The following is an 18,220-nucleotide window of genomic DNA, read 5'->3' as shown; positions in this document are numbered from 1 at the left end:
GGGGGGGGGGGGAGAGGGATTGCGCATGCGATCAAAACTTGAATACCTGCTGTTTCGTTCCATTTGCGAAAATTACTTCTATGTGCAATTTCAAAGTTGTTATGGCCGCTTGAAACCGCTTCAGGTATTTTGGTACACTCTGGGTCTTATAGTATTATCTGATCTTGATGCGGTTTAATACACAGATACAGATAGTGAGGGCAAGGCCGATAGTCTACAGAATGACATCACCGCGAATAGCCAAAACTAGGCGGAACAAGCAGACGTGCTCGTAATTAAAGCCAGAAGGCAATATAATAAGACTAAAAAGTAAAGTTGTCTCTATGCTTAACTAATTAAGCACCACGCCATGAAGGCGTATGGGGAAGTGAATGTATAGATCCAGGTTTCCTTAACCCCGGCACTAGGTGTAGGAGAGTGGTCAGCTTCAGGTCCCAGCCGCTTTAACCCCGGGGAACAAGCGCCCGTACCCACTGGATAGGAGGCTGGGTGCGCCTAAGTGCTGGTCTGATAGATGTGCAGAAGAGAAAATTCTTGACCCTACTGGGACTCGAATTCTGATCTTTCGGTCTTCCAGCCAGTAGATACAAGCCAGATATAAACCTGAAAATCAGGCATTCGCCTGTCGGTCTTCAGCTTCGAAATCCTGGTTCTAACCCTTTCAGAATGCATAGCCGGCCAGAGCTCTACTCCACTTAGCTGCTCAGTACCGAATAATCAATAGTAAGCAAGCCCCTCGGCCGCGCCCTAGCGCAAGCGGTTAATCGCTGGCTTCCCACCGCGGCGGCCCGCGTTCGATCCCGGGTCTGGTCAAGTGGGATTTGTGGTGGATAAAGTGACCCTGGGGCAGGTTTTCTCCGAGTATTGTACTTCGGTTTCCCCTTCCAATCTTCATTCCACCAATTGCTCCACAATCACCCTCACCTATCATCTGGGGCTGGTACAATAGGCCAGAAGTGGCCGCAGTACAAGGGACTTAGTCCCACCCCACTAGCATAAAAAATAATAGCAAGCCCCTGTGGTTAAGGAAGTCAGTTATGACGGGGAAGTCGACAGATAGGAAAGGAAGGGGTAAAAATATAGGTTGTGTGGGAAGGCAACAAGCTGTTTCGTAGAACGAAAAGATGGCTCAACTCATAACGACGCGACCCAGCGTCCAGAACCTCTGGAAGAGAGGCGTTCAGTTGACATGCCATTTCAGTAAGGAGGGAGAGGAATTTGTTGACTACTAATTCTCATTTCGTGTCTTCTGTTCCTAGGTTGCCAAATTGATGTACTCGTATTTCTTAATGAAAGTCTTCGATCTCTGTGACACGGTAAGTTTCATTCAATAATAATTTTAGTATCAGTGATTTGATCGTAACAAGTAAATAGAATTGGCTTAAGTGAAGAAAGAAGTCCATGAGGATGACCCACATTCCTACTGACATTTTCTGCCATTTTTAAATACGTATATTTTGACTTCAAACACAAGGTCCCACCCATAATTATTTTAATAATGGTATTTTTTGCATCATTCTACTAAACAAAGCTCATTTTTCACCTCTTAAGTGTGTGATAGACCCGACCACGTGGCAGATAATGGTATATTTGGTCAAAATTTGGTACTTCATATGCCCCTGTAGAACAAGAAGATTCAGGCTAGGAGAGAATTCTTGGAGATTTACATAGGTTGAGCCAATCCTTCAGAATATTCTTCCATACACTTATATCACCTTCGAAAATACGTCTCTCAGATTCACACCGAAACTTTTCGCCTATTTAGTGGTGATGTTCCCCTGAAAGGCAAAGATATTATGCAGTAATTGGTCCCAATCTTGGTTACAGGTGTTTATGGTCTTACGGAAGAGAGACAAGCAAGTGAGCTTCTTGCACTTGTATCACCATATCATGGTGCTCCTGAATGTGTGGATTGCGGCGAAATTCGTACCAGGTACAGTAAAACCTGTCAGTGTTGGTCAACTGTGGTTCAACTGCAACCCGTTCGACTTAAGGGGCCCATACATGTACGAGTCTGGCTCGGCGAGCTTGACTCGGGAGCCGGGCTCGGATTAATTTAACCACACACACATGAGCTGACTCCCAACTTTGCGACCCACACACGGACGAGTTTGGCTCATTGGAACACGAGCTGAGTCGGACTCACGAGCCAGACTCGTACGTGTATGGGCCTCTTTAGAGATGAGAGTGAAAAACTTCCTCATTTGGTGTCTAAGTGACTTCAAGATAAATATTCTATTATATGACTTCTACTACCCATTTGGTCGTTTGGTTGCGTTTCTGAACTTCTGACTGCGGGCTATCCTACTAACAATACGAGTATATATAACAAATGGGTTCAATCTGAATATGAAAGATATTTTTATACTTATAACTTCTATTGGTCAACCGAACGTGCAATGTGGAATAGCGCAAATTTAATAACAATAAGATATACCAATGAGTTTATATTTGCTTAACAGTTTCGTGTACTTTCCTTGAACTGAGAATTTTTAATATCAACGTGCTTCGTGATGCCGGTCACTGCAGCTGAGCGATATAAGGCATGAACTGTCTTCACTCTCTCGGAAGCCGGGATCGTGTGCTCGAATCCCACACAAGGCACAGATTTCTGTTTGCGTTTATTCTGTGTTTATGTTGTCCTGAGTTTAGGTAGAGGCCTTGCGACGATTTGATCACTCGTCCGAGGAGTCCTTTCTTACTTACTCATGGAGCTGAGCCCTTCTGGAGGAGCCGCCAATTCTGCAGCTACTCAAGAATTTCCCAGCATTTTATGGAACCCGAAGGTTTATTACCGTGTTCACAAGAGGTCTCCACTGGTCCCTATCCTGAACCAGATCTCTCCAATCCATACCATCCCACCCTGTCTCTCTAAGATCCATTCTTATATTGTTCACCCACCTACGCCTTGGTCTTCTCTATGGTCTCTTTCCTTCTGGCTTTCCCACCAATATCCTGTACGCATTCCTCGTCTCCTGTATTCGTGCTACATGCCCTGCCCACTTCATCTTCCTTGACTTGATCATTCTAATTATACTTGGAGAAGAGTACAAGTTATGAAGCTCCTCATTATGCAGTTTTTTCCAACCTCCTGTCACTTCATCCCTCTTCGGTTCAAATATTCTCCTCAACACCCTGTTCTCAAACACCCTCAGTCTATGTTCCTCCCTTAATGTCAGAAACCAAGTTTGAGTCCTACCGTCTGTAAAATGATTAAAATGAAAACTCAACCTCGACACCGTAGGGCATGAAAAGAACGGATTAAGTAAGTAAGTAATTCGCGTAGTGTGGGTTGGAGTCTAGTTGGGTCCGCACGGCACGGCGGCCACTGATTGGCCTATTGTACCTGCCCCGGGTGATTATGATAATGGAGAATTTGGTAGAATGAAGATTGGCAAGGGAAACCGAAGTACTCGCAGAATGCCTACCCCAGGGCCATTTTGTCCACCACAAATCCCACTTGACCAGACCCGGGCCGCCGCGGTGGAAAACCAGCGACTAACCGATTGAGATATGACGCGGCCAAGTAAGTAAGTAAGTGAGTTTTTCGTTGATATCAATATTCCCTGATTATCAGTTATCCATGAAATGAGGCTGGAGGACTGAGGAACACCACGGTAACTGTGTTGCGTGTTTGTGTTTTCGGGGGCGGACCAGTATGACTCATCATGCACTATTTATTTTCGTCACTGCCGTGACCAGTATGCAGGAAGTTGGTCAAACTTCAGGAGCGTGTTATATGGTGACTTTTAGCAGAAAATGTCTAGCAAATGATAAGGGTCGCCATTGTTTCTCCTCGCAACGGTTTCGTTAGTTGGCTGAACAACTATGAATGGTCTCTGGCATGGGCAACTTGGCTCATACGAATTTCCCTCTCGTGGTAGAGTGACAGGTTGGCCTTGAGGAAAATAAGGGAAAAGAGATAGGAACTTAACCCTGATCAGCGTATTCTGGACCACATTTAATGTATGGAGATACAATGCTTACCGAATTAGCGTATGAATATCCCTGAATTGTGTTTCTTCTGGCCTCACTGTTGTGTAGGACTAAACCGCAGTTAAGATGAATTACAGTCCGTAACTTCCGTGAATAAAATAATATCACGCGTGATATTATCGTGATTCAATTGGTAACGTCAAATTCAAACTAATGGCCTGTAGTCCGCAAGCGAACTATACCGACCGAGCGACCGCCACTTGTCGGCGAAGTTAGTGCCAAATTTTAAGGATAGGGGGTGTCACGTGGTCAGCACAACGGTTCCCCACGGCCGTTAATTTCGATTGTCTAGACCGGAGCCGCTATTTCCTTGAAATAGCTCTTCATTTATCCTCAGGAGGCTGAGTGGACCCCGTTCCAGACTCACTATATCTCAGAAAATCTTGTAGCCCCCGGAATCGAACACGGGACCTATCGATCTGTAGCCAGGAACCCTGACCACTAGGCACTAGTGAGATATGTCTAATATCTTGATGTTATAGGTCATGAAGCAGTGTCTTGATGTTGCAGGTGGACACTAAGCACTAGTGAGATGTGTACACATACAATGTTTTGAAGTTACAGGTCACCAAGCACTTTTGGGATGTCAACTGCCTTGATATTACATGTGGTCACGATAATTTATTAATTTGATGTGTAAACTCTTTCAATGTTATTAGGACGTGATATAGTACTTTTTTTTTTCGTTGGCGCTACAGCCCTCAATTGGTCCTAGGCTTACCTCCATGAAACTCTCCGTTTCACTTCGGTTTTACTAGATCTTAGACGTACGGTAGGACTCCTTGGGCGGGTGATCAGCTCGTCGCAAGGCCTCTACCTGTACACAAACACAGAAAAACGCACACAAACATCCATGCCCTGATTGGGATTCGAACCCACGAATCCGGTTTCCAAGCGAGCGAAGACAGTGCATACCTTAGACCGCTCGGCTACCGTGACCGGCATAGTACATTTAGAATGTTTCAATTCTTTTGTCATCATAGTCTTTCACAAGAGATTATCTTTATAAGAACATGTTCTCGATTCTACCAAGGGGGCAGTCAAATTTGCTGTTATGTGGGCTTTGTTTAGATGTTTTAGGGGCCCGCGCTGTAGTGGTAGCAAATATTTGCTTTCTCGACATTAAAGAAGGCAAATCGATGTTAATGATCCATATGAACGTTTTGGTTCTTATAGGCTTGCATGGGAAAATAGTGGGATCTCATCTCATGGCCCCTGTAACATTGACACACATTACACAGTCCTGGTATATGTGTTGTGCTTCGATGTTACAGGGGCCATGAGATGTTAATTATGCATATTAAATATTTTAATGCTCAAAGCGGCCATGAGATAATGGCCTTATATGTTACATTTCGACGTTACAGGTGGCCATGGATCAATTGTGGGATTTCTGAACACCGTTGTTCATGCCGTAATGTATTCCTACTATTTCGTGACATCAATGTGGCCTGAATACAAGAAGAACCTTTGGTGGAAGAAATATATCACCCAACTACAAATGGTAAACAATATGTAGATTAGCCTTCATTATATTTTTCACCATTTTTTAATAGGTATAAATGTAATTTTAATAACGATTCTTGCTTAACTCACAAATTATAGCCAAAATTAATGTTTTACTTACCTACGATCATCTAGCTTCATAGGTTATTTTTCATCGACTGAGACGATGTGAGTTCACGAATGGCGAATTTATAAGAATTTAGAATAGAATTGTCGTTGTCTACTTCATCATAATGCACATCTCATTTACAAAATTGTAGATATATTAGTGTTTCCCGAATGGAAATTTAGAGCCTTACCTCAAAGTGTACTTGCGTGCGGTATGTTCATTTGAATTCGATGATTACCATGTAGTGTCTACTAGTCGGAAGGATTCTGTAAATATTATTATTAATATTATCTCTTTCTCTCAAGAGGCGATTATGATACTGGAATAGAAAGTATTTGACGATATTCTCAAATGCGAAACTGAACATTTCATAAGAAATACAATTCCAATCCTCAACGCCGCTGTTATGTACACATGACTGTATGGCATCCCACATGTTGTGCAGTGCATAATGTAAATCGCTGTTCCAGAACCTTACATTATTATTTGACGTACTCTTTGCTCTTTTGCAGTCTCATCTCATTTCATGTTGTGCTCTCACTTTCAAGATATTTTCTCTATTTGAGTCCGAATTCTTCACACTTTTTCTTTCTTCGCCTTCATCCCAAGATACTCTTACTTAAATGTTGTGTTTTCTTCTATGTAATCATTAATTGCGTCATGTCCTTATGAAGGGCCTTCCTCATTTCACTATGTCCTTTCGTTTCAGGGGCAGTTTGTGTTCCTGGCATTTCATAGCTTCTCTGCTTTCATTATTAAGGACTGTGAGTACCCAGCTATAATGCTTGTGTTGATAGGCACCCAGAACTTAATTCTGCTTATCTTGTTTGCCAATTTTTACAAGAAAACCTATTTAAAGAAGAAAGTTATGTAAATATTTTTTACACCACTAGTTATTTTGTATAATAATAAACACTATTCTTCCTGTAACATATAAATTTAACTTATTCTTGTCTCTCTACTGAATAATATGCTTTTTTATATATACAGTCTACAAATAATTCAAATTAAGGAGACTACAAAACACAAAAGAAAGGAGAGTGTTAATGTGAGGTACAATATATTTATAAAGAGAACTCTGTAATATTTTTTTCGTATCTAGATATTTGTTTCCTTTATTATTTTATTATCCTCCCGCACACTAAATAAATGTATCCTTGCGTTGAATTTGACGTACTGTGCAGACGCATCACAGTTACTTCATTGTTAGGAGAAGGAATTCGATCTTCTTAGCACGAGTACGATAAGGAAGGATCCGAAAAGTGTATTAGATGAATAACAGCGAATAAAATTTCGAAGAAATTTTCGCCCAGATGCTCCTAAAGTTAAATTTAACAATTATGTGAGGAAAATAAAATGTCACCCTATACAGCGTGAATATAAGCGGGTTTTGGAGCAGTAATTGGATATAGTGTACTCTTGCAGATCCGTGACTGCAAGTAAGTATAGCCGTTTTGCTGGTTCAGACACTTCACAGTTCACAAGGGCACAGCCTTAAGTCTTCTCATCCAGCTGTGTCTTCATCTTCTAAAGGCGGACACTCCCTTCCTCTGAGTCCCCGAACTGTCCCCGGCCTGAGCTATCGGCTACTGATAGCAAACAGCTCACAGGAACTGAACCCCAGTGGTCATCTCACTAATTCACAAACCATAGCTTCATCCACTAATTAGCTTAGTGGGGGGTGGAGTCCAACTGGGTCCACTCGGCACGGCGGCCATTGATTTGTCTATTGTAGCCTGCCCCGGGTGATTATGATGATGGAGAATTTGGTGGAATGAAGTTTGTCACGTCCGAGAAAACCTGCCTCAGCGCCACTTTGTCCACCACAAATCCCACTTGACCAGACCCCGGGATTGAACCCGGGTCGCCTCGGTGGGAAGCCAGCGTTTAACCGCTTAAGCTATATGGCGGCCTCTTCATTGACTAACTTCACCGGCTGACTCACTCAATTCAGCTCTCTTGCTTATAACATCTCTACACGAACCGCGTAGAAAACATCATTCCTCTATTGCAGTGCCATTGTTACTTAGCGGTGGTATGAAGAATTTTACTGTTGCGTGTTCAGCCATTGGCATGGGCAGCGTAGGAAGCACAATTCCTCTGTTGCTGTTTACGGGCAATAGCTGTTGTGCGGTTGGATATTTTCCGGTCGTTGCCTAGCAACGGGTGTACATGCAACTTTGCTCTCTCCTTAAGGATATTCGTCTAGAATAGCATACAGGTGTACTGTCATTTCCTCTTTCCGAGGTCTGTGTTTTGAACTGTCGGCTCGGCCTGGCCTTCCTTCCTCGTGCCTCAGTTCTTGCTGTGATTACTCTAGAACTGCTTCCGCCGTTGCTTAGTTAAGGCCGCTCGTTCCGAGCAGATTCCTGATGAGGTGCTCGTCTGTCCAGGTTTACCACCATCGTCTTTGTTCTTTTCCGAGTCACGTGCTTTGGAAGTTTCTTCTTTCGTTTAGGAGCAGGTCGGCCATTCAACAATGTCCAGTCACTGATTTATCACGCCTGAATGGAAAACACCACTGCTCGCTCCGCGACCTCCAGGCCGAGGGTCTGCCTAAATTTCTTGCTTCCTAGAAGTAGCTGCTGTTTCAGGCCTCGGTCCCTTATGCTGCTGTTGATTTTACGCTCCGTCCGTCGTCTCTCCTCGAACGTTAGTCCTTTATGGGTTCCTCTTTCAACATTAATTTTGGTCGCTTTTTTCCGTGGATTTGTGGTATCCCACAGCTGATTCCTTGTCCATAGATCTGTCCTCCGATGTTCCGATACAGTCCACTGTTGACTCTTCATTAAGGACTTCCTGACGCACCTCTGTGTCCTCCGAATTCTCTAGAATGGCCTCCAAATTCGTGGTGTTCATTTTTTCTTAACTTTCTTGGACGATATCCGCAGCGGCCTCCTTTTATTCCAGGCCTGCTTCTTCTTCTCTGGGTAGATCTTCAAATAGTCTATACAGACCTCCGTCGCTTCTTAGCAAGCCGTCTTCTCTTTTTGCCAAGCCTTCATTTCTTCTAGCCCGGCATTCATTCTAACTGGTTCTTCCCCGCGCGCTGTTACACAAGTATGCTACGCTATGGGAGGCGGTTCCTTTCGTAGGAGCGCAACTTGTGTATACTCTTACATTTGTGGTTGTTACTCTTCTTTCCCTGTACTGCTCACCTTCACCATGTTCCTGGAAACCTTTGCTGAAGTTACACTACACCCCTTCCCTGTCTCGTGGATTTCGAGAAATTATGTGGGACGGAAGGAGAGTTGTTGATGGTGGTGTTAGTAGGCCAAAGTTATCTTCCCCTACGATTATTGAGGTGTCTCGTAAATAGGAACAAGTCGGAGGTAGCTAAGCTCTGCTCAGTAATGGTACGGATTAGTTCTGATTTAGGGTCGAACGGGTCTGGGCCGGGCAAAGCAAGAATATGAAAGTTATAAGGCTGCTACCATCACTTATTATAATGTATCAGGGTGACGTGGTTGTTGTGTCTGAATTAGTCAAAAGTTGATTCAGAATCTCTTTGGAAAATGAACTCTCTGGAAACTTGAGGACCACCGAGCCCCAGCATCCAAGAGAAGTTAACTTTTCCAAACATGTCTTATTGGTCCATTTAGAAAGCTAGGAGGTGTCCTAATTTCGTGAACCTCCCTTCATAGTATTTTGCTATGCGATTCTGACCTTTACACTCCCAATGCTAGAGCTGACAGCTCTCTGCTGTATTATACGCTTGGTTTTGGTCTCTGTCACACCCATTTCAGTTTACAGCTTAGCTTAGCTTAGCTCTCAAATCTCCTGTTATTAAAGGCCTTCCGCAGCAACTAAAGCTACCAGAATTCCATGAAATACGAGTGTACCAGATATTAATTCTGCCCACAAAGCAGAACTGGAGTTGTGTCACTTGCTGAAGGTAAGAATGTGGCTGTGTGTTGGACTGGGTTTATTGCTTATATAGCCTTAAATTAATAAATCTTTATCAATATGAATTAGTCTAGTTGACTATAATGAAAGGTTACACCATTTTAGCGGGAGTACAAGGTAGCGTAGTTGGTTGAGGCACTATGCTACAAGCCGGAAGGTCGTGGGTTCGGGTCCCGATGAAGTGATTCTTTCTCACTTTACCTAATCATTCCAGCCGCAAAATGGCTCTGGGGTCGACTCAGCCTCTAACAGAAATAAGTACTAGGAATCTTCCTGGGGGTAAAGGGCGGCCGGCGCGTAAGGCTCACAAACTTACAGCCATCTATGAGCCGACTGCCTAGAAGAAGTGGAGCCTCGACCTCTCACACCCGTTAGGTTTTTACGGCCTGTTACAGGGAAAACTTTACTTTTTACCTTTTTATAGCGAGGTCTGTGGAGATGGCTGCTTTCTCAGGTTAGTTTCGTAGGTATTTACCGACGTTTCTGGGGGACTGTGTCACGTTCAGAGTTTCTGGAAAAGTGTGGTGTTCTCAGGCTCCTAGCACATATATTTTCGTGGTCAGTTCCATTCTGAAAATTGAAGCAGTACATTGACTCGAACCGTGGGCAAACATCTACCGGCCTACGTGGTACCACGTACCAGAAAATAGTAATATTCGTGAATTCTGTTGTAGTTCGCAAAAAGTAATCACAAATTTTCGGAACATCTAAAAATGACATCGAAAAGAAATAATTGTCATTGTGGACTCAACGCGGGTATCTTATACGGGTTTCCTCAAGGAGCGCAGATTTCCGATTATCGGTTATACATATTGGAAGTTTGGAGCAAGACACGTGATATTTTTCATGTTTGTTGTGCTATTTTTCAACTAATATAAAAAAAATCAGTATAATATTATTACAAGGTGACAAATACTCCGAGATTATATATTGTTAAATTTAATGGAAATGGAAAATATACTGGCGGAAATTATGCACACAGATACATCGTCAAATATGTAATTATTATTTTATTTTTGCTGGTAACCTAATAATACACAGTGAAAAACTTAAGACGTAGACTTTATAAGACATTTTCCTAGATGTATATTTCAATTGCATAACTGAGATACACGTAATCATAGGTATTTCACCTCCCTTCATAGAAAAGTGGCATGTAAAATATTGTGTAAAATTTATACTGAGTGAAATGCATTAAATCATTTTTAAGTATAGTTCTGCGTCGTGCGTTTATCTCACATGGCTTACAGAGTTGAAGTAAATAATTACGATGTGTTGCATTTTGTGAAATTATAAGCATCAAAATTGTTTCTCCTTAAAACAAAGAGAAAAGCGGCTGTTTCAGAGAAATAATGAAAGACGCACGCAGAATATTCAAACACACATTTGTTAGAAGGTCGACAACTTTGGTGTTTCGAAAAATATCTTCAAATATTTAGGAGAAAAATTGAATCACGTGATGTAAGCCAAATAAGTATCAGAAAGGAAAGACGCCTTCACGCATATTACAGGTAAATTTATGCGCGTTGGACCTTGGAACGGCTGTGCTTCACATAAACAACGGTGTAACAAAGTTATGTTTCGATAGGGCCGCCGATGGCCCGCCATCTATCGTCTGTCACACTTGTATAAGCAGTAGGTTGTACAGATTTAAACGCCATATTCTCTTCTAAAGAACAGATGATTCAAAGATTTCTCTCTGAATTTTATAAAATTAAGAATGTGTAAAATTGATCGTGTGGAAGTAGGCTTCTTACAGCTTCAAGTGAGTGCACTCAAAACTGTCCTTTGGTTAGGTTCCGTAATCTGTGATATTTTCGTATAATGAAACACGAATCGCGTACCAGATTTTATAAATATGTACCGACAGAACGAAAGAACCGCGCTGAACCGCAGTGCTCAAGAGAATACTGCAGAAAGGCCGTTCAGAGGACAGTGTCTGGAAAGGGCGACGAGTATTGATAATACTATGTAAGATTTGAGGATAATACTAGAGTGTGCCGAATTTTCATTACTTTTACTGCGAAATATTTGTTATTAACTTACTGTCTACGAAGTACACACTTGAGCTAGCATGTAATGTAGGGCATAATAATTCGTAGGCTCGTAACCCTTTTCGCATACAACTTTAAATTATTTATTATAAGCAAGTGAGAGGAAAGCAGCCAACAGCTGCAAAATATAGTACCTACTCGTATTATTTCATTTCACAGAACTGTGCTTTCCTACAAGTTCCAGTATCTTTAGGGATCCTCTGATATCTGCCCATTAGTCTTCATACCTAAGAATTAGATAATTTCTACGGAAGAATTGAATTCAATCCCATGGAAGGGACGTGCATTGTTAGAATTTTAGTAAGAATGTCTTCCTCTGGTAGCTGTGTCTCCACGACTCGTGCTATTGTCACAGACTTGTTTTATAATGTTATTTATGCTTCCTGGCCAGAATCACAATTTGCTGTGCTACAATCGCATTGATAATAATATTTTATCTTAATCACGAGCACACACTCGCGCTCAAACTTACACGCACACACACATACACTAAGATACAATTGTTCTATACATCCTTCTTTGAGCGATACGTTTTCTTGTAGAACATGGTGAACAGGTACACAAAGTAGAGGGCATTGATTAGCAGTAGAAACACAATGGTCTTGGGGTAGTTGCATTCATATATAAGTAGCTGGGCCGAATGAAGGAACACGATGAAAAACTGCACCTGGAAAACATAACACAACAATCATTAACGATATAAAGTATTCTAACAGTAGACTTTAGGCGTTTCCGAAATATTGTGTATGTTAAACATCTCAGAAAACTTACAATGACCAAAACACTATTCATATGAAGCTTACTTCTTGATGTTGGTTTCATCTGTTCAGTGAGTTAAGATTCGCGATTACGATTTCGTTTCAGTAATGTTTAATATTGATGGCAATTTGGCATGTTTATCCTTGAAATATCTCTGATTGTATTTCAGGAGAATTTAAAGCGAATATTCAGAAGAATTTCTAACATTTTCGCTGATGTTTTAAGCAGTTATAAATTGGATCATTACACAGAAAATATAATGCATTAGAAAAGCAGTAGTTTATAATTTTATGGATGCTTAAAAAGCGAAATTCTTTTAACTTTTCAATATAAGTTCTGAAGATTACAAGGTGGTTAAAGTTGATGAAACCTTTTCGGGCCAACAGGCGTTTCAACTGGATAGAAAATACCGACGTTTCAGGGACCATCTTTGTCACAACAGTCCCTGATGACGGGGACAGACATGGTTCTTGAAATGTTGGTAATTTATAACCCATTGACATGGCCGAAGATTTTTACAGATATGTACCACCTGTCCAAAAAGGAACACATTCTGCATTTTAACTACTGACTGTGTTTATGCGTTTTATATGATTCCGATAGTAAACAGCGAATATTACCCTAAGCAGACTCAACTGGTTGGTCTTTATATCGGAGACGTAATGTTTCCTTTTAGATCAGAAATCAATTTCTATATATATTATTTAGAAACATTTTAATGTTTAAATAATTTCTGCAGTGTAATTCTGCACAAATATACATTTACACATTCTCGTGTATTTCTACAATTCCAAAATGAATGCTTCGAAGTAACAAACCAAAATCATGTGGCACGCAGCGATAAGCATTTACCACAGAAAATCTTCATGAAGTTGCAGATAAACAACTGAGCATTCACGCTAGAACCGCTCTCTCTCTCTCTCTCTCTCTGTCACTACTCTTGTGACTTGAATAGTTCTAGGACACTTCCGTCTTACCGGGAGCTCCTTTGTCGGTTATAACGACTGTTTGAGACTGAAGATGATCACCCGCCCCACTTTTGCCCAGATTAAGAATGAGTTTAACTTAAGGTTCGCGCATTCTGTATACCTTGATGATATTATGTTGTCACTGTGATAACTTTGAATCTGCAGAGTTTGAGAAAACATGGTTTAATAAAAGAACGGGCTGTCGTCTGCTTTCCCAGTATGACGCGTACGTCGCTCCTTAGGCCCATCTATTTCGAAGATACTGTTGAAAGACTTGTGACCACTACGGACCTCAAAGCTTCCGGAAGCAGAGCTGGAAGGAAGTGAAAGGAGGCTGGACTACCCGCAATAGCTGGTATAGATTGGCAATGTCCTTAAATATGTTCCTTTATTCCCTCTTTTGAAGATATCCGTCTTTCTGCTGGTTGTCTCTCAGTGATACAGTCAAAAATACTGGAGCAGTTTGTGACATATTGCAGAAAATAGTAAAACGTAAGTAATCATGCACATATAAATATATGTAGCAGAAAGTATCACATTGTAGATACATAATTTTGAGTTGCAGTGCCGTGGCAGACCGATAGATATTGTGCGGCCTTAGGCTGGATTAGAGGCAGAGGGACAAATNGAGGTCGGCCCTCGGTACCTTGATACTTCCCCCATCTACCAGAGGCATTGGAAACTACTTGGGAGGGAAATTGTTGCCTAATTTAGCTCAGACGTCTCCTAGAGATATGAGGTTCTTCTACGTGCCGTAAATCTCCGACACAGGACACGCGGCTTAAAGTCCCTCCCGGAGGACTTGTTCCCTGAATTTTTCCGCCCTTAAAAATTCGACGACTTCCGCCGGGTTTGAACCCGCGTACCTTGAGTCATGAGGTGGGAACGTTACCCCTAGACTACGGAGGCCGCTTAACGATAACTTACAATCTGAAGAGTTGTTAGGTATTTCTTCCACCAGAGATATTTCTGCACTTCCGGCCCGAGGGCTGCCAGCAGGTAGTAAGCGTACATGATGATGTGAACAAAAGAGTTGATGACGCCGAGGAGAGTTCCATGCCCACCTGAGAACATAATCTGTACTTAGAACTCATGTGTCTCTCCTAAAGTATCTTCTGCATTACCGATCTTTGTAACAATTCCAAGATAGCTTTCCCGCTAGCCGTGTTCTAGGACCAGAAATTAAATAACTTAAAATATTCCGCAAATATATTAATGAATTCATTAAACTTAATAAGTGTGACAACTATCAAAGAGTTTAATAGTGTTTTCAAGCAATATTTCTATTTTTTCTATCACGTCTATCAATATTGCTTCAAATATTATTTCAGAACTCTGGTTAAATTATATTGAATTTCGTCAAGTGACTCCAAATGAGACAATTTCATGTGGAGTCTTCGCTTTGGGCAAATGGCAAAATAACATATGGTAAGGTCATGCGAGCGAGGTAGATGTTTCAGCACTCGTATTTATTTTTAGATAATATTCTCTTTGACGAAAGAAGTGAGTGATGTGTCAGATTGTCACCCTAAAAATGCACTCTTTTTTGCTCCTATATTGTTCCTTTGAGAGAAATAAATTAAGAAAACATTAACAGACTTTATTTGTTATAGACACGGAAAGAGCCGTTAAATAACACACTGAAGAATAACAAGTTCTGGGAAGAACTAATGGAATACTTTCCTTCGATACGGCACGGACTGCATAAAGAACCAAGCTTGCAACATTTTTTCTGTTAAGAAAGAAGTCTTCTGGGATGTGGCACCGTATAGATGTGGTGTTAACCGACGTTTCGGAGGAACGTATCGCCTCCGTCTTCAGGGTAGAAGGAAAAATATGAAAATCTGCAAACGAAGAGACCCTGAAGATTGAGACGATACGTTCCTCCGAAACGTCGGTTAACACCACATCTACACGGTGACACATCTCAGAAGACTGCTTTCTTCATAGTCACCGCCGTGGAAACCTCAGATCTCACATTTTTTCTATTGTTGCCCCGGGAATATATTCACAGATTTGCCGCCTAACAAAGAAAGAAAGATATAATCACACACACATGCGTTATGATTTGAGTGAGTTATGAAGTAAACCGTTAAGATAAATTCACGTACCATGATATACATACCAAGTTTTGTGAAGTTTGGTTTAGGCACTCGAAAGTTGTTAGGTGGGGGTAAACGGTCACACAGAAAGCAAAATGATCACATAAGCCTACTTTTATTTCTTCAAAATAAGGAAAATAGGCTAAAAATCAGTCATATAAAGGCCTATATATGAAAATTGTAAACAAAATACTGTTCGGCTAACTGGTTTCGGCTAAGAAGCAGCACACCAATAGCAGAAATCCTGTTCTTAGCATCTGAATAGACCTTGAGGTAGCATTCACTCAACCTTCGATGGCGTGGGTGACATTAGACACTAATATTATTACATAATTTATTTTAAATTGTGAAATATTTGAGGTGCTACTTCGACATTTCACAGAAGGGGCTGGAGGGTAACAAGTAGACAATTAAGAGAACTGTGTCTGGACTGAGATCTGAACCCGGGACCTATCGGATACGAAGCTGGAAATATGACCCACTGACCACACGTCCGGGCGGTGTGTCTAACAATCGTTTATTAATCTTAATTTCTCTTCTGTAAGAGAAAATTTTTAAGTTTCCGAAAACTGTGAATCTACCCTAGCCATTTCCGAAGTTGACGTGCGTTGGATTTACTGCATATTGCATCCTGTCTGTATTCGTATGTTGTCTTAATGGTAGGAAAATGTAGAAATATTTATTGCTATGACAATGATTGACGTAATGCGTGATTGAATAGTTTACTGACCTGGAAGGAACTTGACGCCAATCCAGGCACAAATAGGCATCAGAGTGTGATGATACAGGTGCAGATAAGAAACCTGCTTATTCTTCTTCCGCAGTACGAAGAAAACCTGCAAAGGGCGAATAGCCAGTTAGTTCAGAGTGAACAGAATTCAGGCTCAGCAGACAAGCCCATGTCATTGCGTTTAGCCTATCTCTTCGGGTTATGTTGGTTCCTGCGCGTCTGGGATTGTCTTTCAAGTTCCGCAAGCCATTTTTATCTTATCCTTCCAGGTATCGCCTCATTTTCTACTTCCTCACCACGTGACTTTTCCCGACAAATCACTGACTAATTTTGCTTTGTGGTGTACGGCAACACTAAGTCCCTTTATCCGCTCTCTTCCCATAGATACTATGTAGCTAGGGGGTATCAGGTCTGTTTTGTCCTTTAAATTGTATTTCGCTCTATCTTTGTTAATTTTTATTACATTATAAACTAAAGAAACTCCGTGGTTTTAGTCCGCAAGCGAACTATACCGACCGAGCGACCGCCGTTTGTCGGCGAAGTTAGTGCCAACTTTAGCGGATAGAAGGCTTCACGTGGTCAGCACAACGAATCTTCACTGCAGTTGGTTTCCTAGACCGGAGCCGCTTTTTCCTTAAAATAGCTCCTGAATTATCCTCATGAGGCTGAGTGGAACCCGTTCCAGACCCATTACTTCTCAGAAAATCTGGTAGCGACGGGAATCGAACCCGGACCTCTGGATCTGCAGCCAGGAACTCTGCCTACTAGACCACAGAGGCGGTCTTTTTATTACATTATATTTAGTTTTTGTTAAAAACTCCAGCGACAAGTGCCATTGCCTACAGGTGTGTGGAATATTACGGGGACAAGGAAATTTCTTTCTTATTCCATATTTTGCGAATTTTCCGTTGCGAATTTCTCTGTTTGACTTCAAGTGGCTCTTGCGTTAAGTTCGGCGTTGAGCTTAAATTTCTTACAATGCATTTTATGTAATTCTGCGGGCCACGTAACTTCTGATATGACTCATTTTTGTCACTCTGTTGATTATCGTGCCTGTAAACTATGCATGACGGGATTTTGTTGTCTCTGTAGTCGCTATTATGTCTGTGACCTCTGACACGCCCTTATGCAGCTGCGTAATTGGTACACGTGTACATACACCTCTCATATATTCAGCTTCTGAATTGTTTGTTATTACTTAAGTTCTTTGTCTGTCAGAATATTTCTGTTAATTGGAACCAAGTCTGTTTTGTAGTGTTGTGATCATACCTCGGTCAGTGTTAGTTTATTCTGACCAACTTGTCTTGGACCCCCCACTTTACATCTTTCTATATGCTACCATCTTATGGCCCTTAGAGCTAAATTCTGTAATACTGCACTTTGATTACTATGCTTTTCAGTCTCGATAATCCCTGTCCATCTTGGGATGTGTGTGTTCACCACCGTCTCTCTCCTAGTTAATGATATGCATGTGTGGTGATTGTTGACTTCTAGCTGAACAGAGTTCTGTGACAACAAAACCTTTTATGTCACCAAGTCCTACCGTATACATCACAAGTCTGTGGTAGTTTAGAATACTTTCAGCTAGTCACATGTGTATCTTCAGGGAATAACCACGGAAACTGCGAACAAGTACCCATATACGTAGAGATCAAGCAAATATTTATTTACAGGACATTTTGCAAAACTTACATGGTATGTATCCTGTTATGTGTCATACGAAAGATACATAATGGGCCAGTCTACACAACAATAATTCTGAAAGTGAGAAAATAGACACTACTGTGCCAACATCTTTTTTATTAGCTGCTGGTAGTAACGCTTTATGTTTCGACGTCTTTCTTCATATGTCGTACAAGAATACAGGTACTGGTTCCTTAATTGCTTTATTAATTAATATGAACTCGTATTTGTATGAATTCTTATGCTAACAAATACACTTGAATTTCAATGTAGTTCATAAAAGAAGTAAATCTATCCCTGTACCAGGCCGTGAAGGCCCATAGGGTTGTGAGACGTCGAGGGCCCCACATTATCTAGACAATCGGCTCAAAGATGGCGATAAGGTTGTCAGTCTTACGCGCCGGCCG

The 18,220-nt window shown here is 41.4% G+C and overlaps 2 protein-coding genes across 2 annotated transcripts in view; one reads left to right on the top strand and one right to left on the bottom strand.

Moving 5' to 3' along the window:
- LOC111870259 (elongation of very long chain fatty acids protein AAEL008004) overlaps positions 1 to 6,687 on the top strand; it is a 15,813-nt gene extending 9,126 nt beyond the window's left edge. The window contains exons 5-8 of the mRNA XM_023862383.2: positions 1,260 to 1,316; positions 1,828 to 1,933; positions 5,364 to 5,500; positions 6,321 to 6,687. Of these exons, the coding sequence (XP_023718151.1) occupies positions 1,260 to 1,316; positions 1,828 to 1,933; positions 5,364 to 5,500; positions 6,321 to 6,485 (465 nt within the window). The 3' untranslated portion in view covers positions 6,486 to 6,687. The remainder of the gene's footprint in view (positions 1 to 1,259; positions 1,317 to 1,827; positions 1,934 to 5,363; positions 5,501 to 6,320) is intronic.
- Positions 6,688 to 10,507: 3,820 nt separating this feature from the next.
- LOC111870251 (elongation of very long chain fatty acids protein AAEL008004) overlaps positions 10,508 to 18,220 on the bottom strand; it is a 104,854-nt gene continuing 97,141 nt past the window's right edge. Inside the window, exons 7-9 of the mRNA XM_023862369.2 lie at positions 16,131 to 16,236; positions 14,226 to 14,362; positions 10,508 to 12,238 (exon numbers count right to left, since the gene is read on the bottom strand). Coding sequence (XP_023718137.1) covers positions 12,077 to 12,238; positions 14,226 to 14,362; positions 16,131 to 16,236 — 405 coding nt within the window. The 3' untranslated portion in view covers positions 10,508 to 12,076. The remainder of the gene's footprint in view (positions 12,239 to 14,225; positions 14,363 to 16,130; positions 16,237 to 18,220) is intronic.

This window comes from Cryptotermes secundus, unplaced genomic scaffold (genome assembly GCF_002891405.2).
Source record: "Cryptotermes secundus unplaced genomic scaffold, Csec_1.0 scaffold75, whole genome shotgun sequence".
Taxonomy (NCBI): domain Eukaryota; kingdom Metazoa; phylum Arthropoda; class Insecta; order Blattodea; family Kalotermitidae; genus Cryptotermes; species Cryptotermes secundus.
This window is presented reverse-complemented; position numbering and strand designations above follow the sequence as displayed.